This window comes from Phaethon lepturus, unplaced genomic scaffold (genome assembly GCF_000687285.1).
Source record: "Phaethon lepturus isolate BGI_N335 unplaced genomic scaffold, ASM68728v1 scaffold11167, whole genome shotgun sequence".
Taxonomy (NCBI): domain Eukaryota; kingdom Metazoa; phylum Chordata; class Aves; order Phaethontiformes; family Phaethontidae; genus Phaethon; species Phaethon lepturus.
Window position 1 is genome coordinate 634 of NW_010554049.1, and position 7,015 is coordinate 7,648.

At 49.6% G+C, this 7,015-nt stretch overlaps 1 protein-coding gene across 1 annotated transcript; it reads left to right on the forward strand.

Moving 5' to 3' along the window:
- Positions 1 to 2,851: 2,851 nt before the first annotated feature.
- On the forward strand, positions 2,852 to 3,183 carry LOC104624352 (feather keratin Cos1-1/Cos1-3/Cos2-1-like). Its single transcript, XM_010291700.1, is given in 2 exon segments — positions 2,852 to 2,870; positions 2,873 to 3,183. Coding segments are annotated over 2 exon segments (330 nt in total).
- The last annotated feature ends 3,832 nt before the right edge of the window (positions 3,184 to 7,015 follow it).

Consider the following 7,015-nt stretch of genomic DNA (forward strand, 5'->3'; position numbering starts at 1 on the left):
GACATAGAACATCTTCCTTGAAGGGATACCTTTCCTTCACACCCGACAGGAGTCGTCTCCAGAGGCTGAGGACTCATGCACCTTTTCCAATTGCTTTGTCAGTGCCCCCTTCCCTAGAAAGGGATCCCAGCTGCTTGGCTTCCCTAACCTCTAATCCAGGCTACTGGTCCTGTTATCCCAGCATCGGAGCAGCCAGGTGACAATGTGCTCACCTGGACGATGGCTGAAATCCTTTCGCACATCTCGCAATTCACTCAGGGATAGAGACCAGGTAGTTACTGTCTCTTTTATGAATTCTTCCTCTTCCTCCTCTTCAAGCAATGACCCATTCTCTTCCCTCCTCTGTCCTCATGATGGCCCTGCTTTGGGGCACTCTGCCTCCTCAGTTTCTTCCTCTGCCTCCTTCTTAGAAAAAGCTTCTTCATCCCTTACTAAACGAGCTGACTTCCGCTTCCAAGATTTCTTCTTTTGTACAGGGCCGACTGATACTGGGACAGGCTGGTTCTCTGGTTCAGCTGCAAGAGTCTGAGTAGCTTGGAATGGGTGAACTGGGGTGTATAAAAGAAGAGAAATCTTTTGATTTATGTACCTACACAGTGTAGATAATGTCTGCGACAGAGAAATCTTATATTCCTTAATACTGGCCTGTGCTTTTATATATATTTGGTCTCCCCCAAAACCATTCTCAGAAGAATCACAGGGAATACTTTCCCATATAGAATCTCAAAGGGTCTTGCTCATCCATCATAAACCATAAACCAGGAAATACGAAGGTAGTGTAGAGGGAAACAGCAACACATCCCTGGGATATTTCCATTCATTACGGGCATACAGGAAAATTGTCCCTTATGCAGAGGCTGCCTTTCGGCCCGCGGCAGAGTTGGGCGCGTAGTATAAAAGACAGCCCAACTGGTCGCTCTCTCGACCACTTCAGTCACCGCCTTCTCCTTTGGAACCAGGTGACGTGGAACACCCTTTCTCATCCACCTGCTCCAGGACAAAGTCTAGCCTTCAAGTTGATACCTGCTCCTTAGTCTTGCAAGTGCTCTGTGCGATCATGGTCATGGGGGCACAGGAGACATGGGCAGTCATGGAGAGAGGCAGAAGCTGGACTGAGGTAGCTTTTGCTACAGGCTAGGCAGGAGCATCCCTGGGCCTGGCTGCTACCCAAAGGACCCCGCAGAGGTCAGGCAAAGAAGCCCCTGCTCCCCGCTGCACAGCCTCCACCTCCCCACATGGCAGGTGCCTTGGTTTCCTGTTGGTGAGGTTGCAGGCTGTTCCTCAGGTGTCCTGTGCTCTTCTTCCTCCCTTCCCTCTCTCCCAGGTTGACCACCAGCCCTGAGATATGTCCTACTCCGACAAGTGTTGGCCCTGAGGACAACATCTCTCTCTACTCCACAGCCAGTGACCATCAGCCCTTCCCTTGTTGCATCTCTGACCAGAAATTCTCCCCTTGGCCTCAGAGCATGCCCTACAGATGTGGTGATCCCAACTTGTGCTGCCTTCATGGGAGGGCCGCAGTGCTGCAGGAGGCCCTGGGAGGTCAGCATCCCCACCAGCACTCAAGGCAGTTCCTCTTGCTCTGAATGGGGCTATGCTGGGGGAGAAGGCTCAGGCAGAAGTTGGCCGTGAGGATGGAAGGAAGAGATGGTAGGAGAAATCATCTTGGCTACAGCCCAGAGCCACTGTTGCCTCCTTCTCCTCACCTTCCCACCCATCTCCAGAAGGAGGCAGCTTGTAATGCATTGAAAGGCAAGGACAATAAGGGCAAGTCCCTTGTTCTTCCTTCACACTCAGAGAGTGCCCCATGCAGCCCAGCACTTCATTACATGGATTTTCAGGGCTGAGGTTTCTTGCAGACTGCACATCTCCACTCCCATCGGACAGAGCAGCTCCAGAACCAAAAGGTTTTTCACATGGGCCTGTAATATGACAGAGATGAGTATCTGACAGTTCCTCACACAGTACTCTAGAGAGAACACTGATCATAAAAGCCCATGCTCTCTCTTCGCAGCTCATGGCAAGTGCAATCCCATCCTGGGGTGCAGGAGAACAGTTTCATGGCAGAAGTTCTCTTACCATCTACTCCTTTTCCCTGAGATACTAACCCCAGCCCCTCAGAGGAAAAGGATCTTTGCCTGCAGATCTCTTCGTGCATGGGAGTTATAGGGCTGCCAGGGGAGAACTGAAAGCCCTTTCCCCAGAGCTCAGCCTTGCACAAAAGGGCCTCCTGCCAGGATGCCAAGAGAGAAGAACTGTACTGTGTCCCTCCTCCTAGCTCCATCCTCCGCTGAAGCCTACAGCTCATGAAGAACAGCCTTTGCTGCTTGGACCTCAGCAATTTGGGACAACAAAGACAGCTGAGATGATTTTGCACTGACCTGTCTGTGAAACATTGAGAGTGGATGGATCAAAAAAGAGAGGCAATGAGGGATGGATGGTTGGGGAAAGAAAAGCTGTAAACCTGTCACTGGTTTCCAGGTAGACAAGCACAAACACCAGTTGACAACATTTACCACTATCCTCTGAATGGAACAACTGTAGGAGAAAGAGAATGCTCCTGATGGCACAGACACTACGCGGAAAAAAAGCATGTCAATGACAAACACTCATGGAATTTCTAACTACCATAACTGTTGCAAAACAAAAAAGACCTTGGCTGGTTTCCAGACATCTACCCAGCTGCTTGCTCTCCCTCCTCAACAGGATAGGAAGAGAAAGTAAGATGAAAAAGATTGTGGGTCGAGATAAAGGCAGAGGTTTTACTTACCAATTTCCATCACAGGCAAACCAGACTTAACTTGGAGAAGATTCATTTAACTTACTGCCTCTTATAACCTCTGACCCAGACATGTCCTGCTACAGCAGGTGCAGCCCTGCCTGCCCTGCCAGTCCTGCCAGCCCTGCCGGCCCTGCGGCCTGACCCCGCTGGCCAACAGCTGCAATGAGCCCTGTGTCAGGCAGTGCCAGAACTCCACCGTTGTCATTGAGCCCTCCCCCGTGGTGGTGACCCTGCCCGGACCCATCCTCAGCTCCTTCCCGCAGAACATCATTGTGGGATCCTCCACCTCCGCTGCTGTTGGCAGCATCCTCAGCTGTGATGGAGTGCCCATCAACTCTGGGTGCTGTGACCTCTTCTGCATTGCCAGCTACTACTGTGGCAACAGATGTCAACCCTGCTAAACCTGCTGGCAATATCCCCTGGCAAGAACTCCAAAAGACCTCAGAACATGGTGCTGGAATGAAGACAGAGCTTCGGGCATTACATTTAGAGATTTGGGCCCTTGTCTCTTTCTTCCACTCTCTTCTCTCTCTTCCTTTCCTTTTCTGTTGCCATCTCCCAATGCCAGCCTAGCAGGGCCCTGTTGGTCTCCCTCCCTCTGCAGGGCAGGCTGATGGACACACTGCAGAAGCCTCACCACAGCTTAGTGGCTGCCCCTGTTGCTCCCTTGTGAGCCACCTCATTTTCTGCTTTGGACTCATTAAAGTTGTGCTGCATCCAAGCCTGGGCCTCTGAGTCCTCCTTCCTTTGGTGGCAAACCTTGCGGTCTGCTCAGGAAGAAACGTGGCTTTCTGGAGAGGATTAGGGTGAGTGCAAAAGAGGACCCTTCCTCTTTCCCAGACGAAGGAGAGGGTAGGACTCAGTGCACTGGGCAATCTTTTGTGCCCTGTCCCTTGGAGATGAGGAAGACATTCCTGGCTACTCCACAGCCAATGGCATCAGTCCTTCCAATCTTGCTGCATCTCTTTCCAGATGGGCCTGGAGCACTGTGCCCCCGCACGCGTTCTGCAAATGGGGAGCCCAACCCCTGAGTGAAGAGCTCATGGCTATGGGTGGTCAGTGGATGAGGTCAACAGTCCCCCGGCTTCTTGGCAAAGGGATTTGCTCTAGCTCTGGGTGGGGCTGTCCTGAGGGAGGAGGCTCGAATAGACGTTGGCTCCAAAGAGCAGCAGGAGTGGAGATATGGAGACAGTAATAGCTGTGGACAGCCCAGAGCCTCATCTCCACCTTCCCTGCGCCTCCATTACATGATTTGGGGTCCATGGCCAGCACACATGTGCACAGGCAGATGACGTGGGTACCTCATACAGACCTTCAGCGCCTGGCAGGGCCCAGCTTCTGTCCATACATGCAGGGCTAGAGAAATTCATTGATGGGCATCTGTGTTCTCCTGGGTGCAGAAAGGGAACTCCTGAAGGCACTGCTTGGCTCAGAATAACAGCTGAGACACACAGCACTCCAAGGAACATGTGAGGTTCCCTTCCTACTCTTCCTGCCCACAGTTTGGCACAGAGACACCATCTTTTTCCATCTTTCTGGGCTCTGGGCACCTTCAGCGATACAGCACAGGCACCAATGTAAGCATAGCACAAACACAGGATATCACCCTGCCTGCAGTCTTTCCTGGTTCCCCAAGTGCTCTGAGGCAGGTCTAGTCCAACTTCAGCTCACACCACCACTGCTCCTCACTTGCAGGCCAGGGTCTTCCTAGTACTCTTGTCTCTGTCCATTGCAGATCTATCCTCCAACAGACCCTTCACACCACTGGGACCCACATAGGCACACTGAAGGGCAGATCTGTGCCCTCACAGCAGAACACTTCTCCCCACACCGAGCTCTGCAGGGAACAGGATCGATCTGAGCAGTTACAGTGGGCAGACGAGTACTGCTTCTAAATCCACGAAGCAGAGCCCTAGCATGGGTCAAAGGCCACTCTCTGCCCTGGGCCTAGGCAATGGACCTCAGGATGGAGCCCTTCAGTGCACAACAGAGCTGTCACCTAGAAGACCTAGATGATCAATACACTCCTCTGGTTACATATATCTGCCACCTTAAGACAGAATTCTAATATGGATCTGTGTACTTACTCTTTGTGGACTCTCATTTCTCTTGATTGTGACAAAAACCTTCTAAAAAAGTTAAAATGTGTGTATGTCCATCTTTGCTACAGGCTGGGGGGTGATGCGATTGAGAGCAGCCCTGCTGCGAAGAACTTGGGATGGTGGATGAAAAGCTGGACATGAGCCGGCAATGTCTGCTCGTAGCCCATATGGCCAACCGTATCCCAGGCTGCATCTAAAGCAGCTTGGCCAGCAGGTCAAGGAAGGAGATTCTGCCCCTCTACTCCACCCTGGTGAGACTCCCCTGCAGTGCTGCGTCCAGCTCTGGAGCACAGGAAAGACATGGACCTGTTGGAGCAGGTCCAGAGGAGGCCACAAAAATTCTCTGAGGGCTGGAACAGCTCTGCTGTGAGGACAGGCTGAGAGAGTTGGGATTGTTCAGCCTGGAGAAATGAAGGCTCTGGGGAGACCTTGTTGCAGCCTTCCAGTACTTAAAGGGGACTTATAAGAAAGATGGGGACAGACTTTTTAACAGGGCCTGTTGTGATAGGACGAGGGGTAATAGTTTTAAACAAAAAAAGAATAGATTTACTCTAGATATAAGGAAGACACTTTTCACAATGGGGATGTTGAAACCCAGGCACCCTCAGGTTGCCCAGAGAGGTCATAGATGCCCCATCCCTGGAAACATTCAAGGTCAGGTTGGACTGAGCAACCTAATCTAGTTGAAAATGTCCCTGTTCATTGCAAGGGGGTTGGACTAGTTGACTTTTAAAGGTCCCTTCCAAGCCAAACGACGCTTCTATGCTTCTATGATTCTGTTATTCCCTGCCTGTAGTGTATGTCTCTTTAGGTGAAAAAGTCTAGGAAATGAAGAGGACATTAGCCATGCAGCATCCCATTTTCTCTACCAAATATGTTAGTCTCAATTACAATAAACTCTTTCAGAATGCATATTATCTTTGTCATGACAGTGGTGCAGTGCAGTGGTTTGCATACGGTGACATCACGAGTAAAGGACGTCACTGAGAGTATCATAGAATCATAGAATAGTCCAGGCTAGAAGGAACCTTGAAAGGTTTTCTTTTTCATGAGAGTGGTGTAATGGAGAAGTTTGCATATGGCAATATCACGATTAAAGGACATCACTGAGAGGATCACAAACTCCGTGATAGCCAGGAAGAAGAGGAGAAATGACTGTACCAAGCAGCAGGCAACACAAATGGTTTTCCTTATGACACAGAAAGTATTCATCATTTTTGACACAACCGTAGTGGTGTACTAGATCTCCAGAATGGAAACCTGATGAGGAAGAAGAAATGCAGCAAGGTCTGCAGATGCTGATTACTACATGTGGTGAACAATTCCTCCAGGAAGGTGAGGAACATGTCTAACAAAGATACATGGAGAAGATAATGGCACATGGGGCCATGTGCCCACCTAAGGAGGTCTGTGAAGCTCAAGGGAATGAGATCAGTTACAGGTGTCCTGTTTTCCTTTTCCATGACCCAGCACAATGTCCATAAGGGATCACCTGCCCAGACAAAAGTGAATGAAAAAAGCTGTCATGGGTTAAATCTTTTCTTTATCTTGCTGTCAAAGGGACAAAACCAGCCCCTGTTGCTGACTGACAGAACCCAATTAACCCAGATGAAGTTCTGACCATGCCTCGAGTGATGTGTGGATGATTAGACTAGAGAAGAAAAGACCTGGAATACTTCTGAACTGACATTGCTGGTTTGCTAGAACTGACCATTGCCATGAAATGGATGATTCCCACTGCAACTGACTGTATGTGTGGTAATTCAACTGCATTGGTTTCTTAATTGCCTCATTTCTAATTGCCTACTTGAAATAACCAAGGTGCCAGTAAACTATAATATAGAAAATGAGTGGAGGTTTCATCATGTGTGATTGTGATAAGGAGACCATGGTTGGTAAGAGCTGTCATTCTCTTTGCCCAAGGGAATTAGGCTATGGTGAGACATACGCTAAGCTGACCATACCTCAGAAGCAATAAGGATCAATTTATAAATGAAAACATCAAATTAATTTACCATGTTGTCAAGTGAAAAAATACACTAGAGTGAGTCCCACCCTCCCCTTCATGCAACTTTTCCACTGATCAGACAGGAAGATTTTCCACCAAAGGAAGGAGGACTCAGAGGCCCAG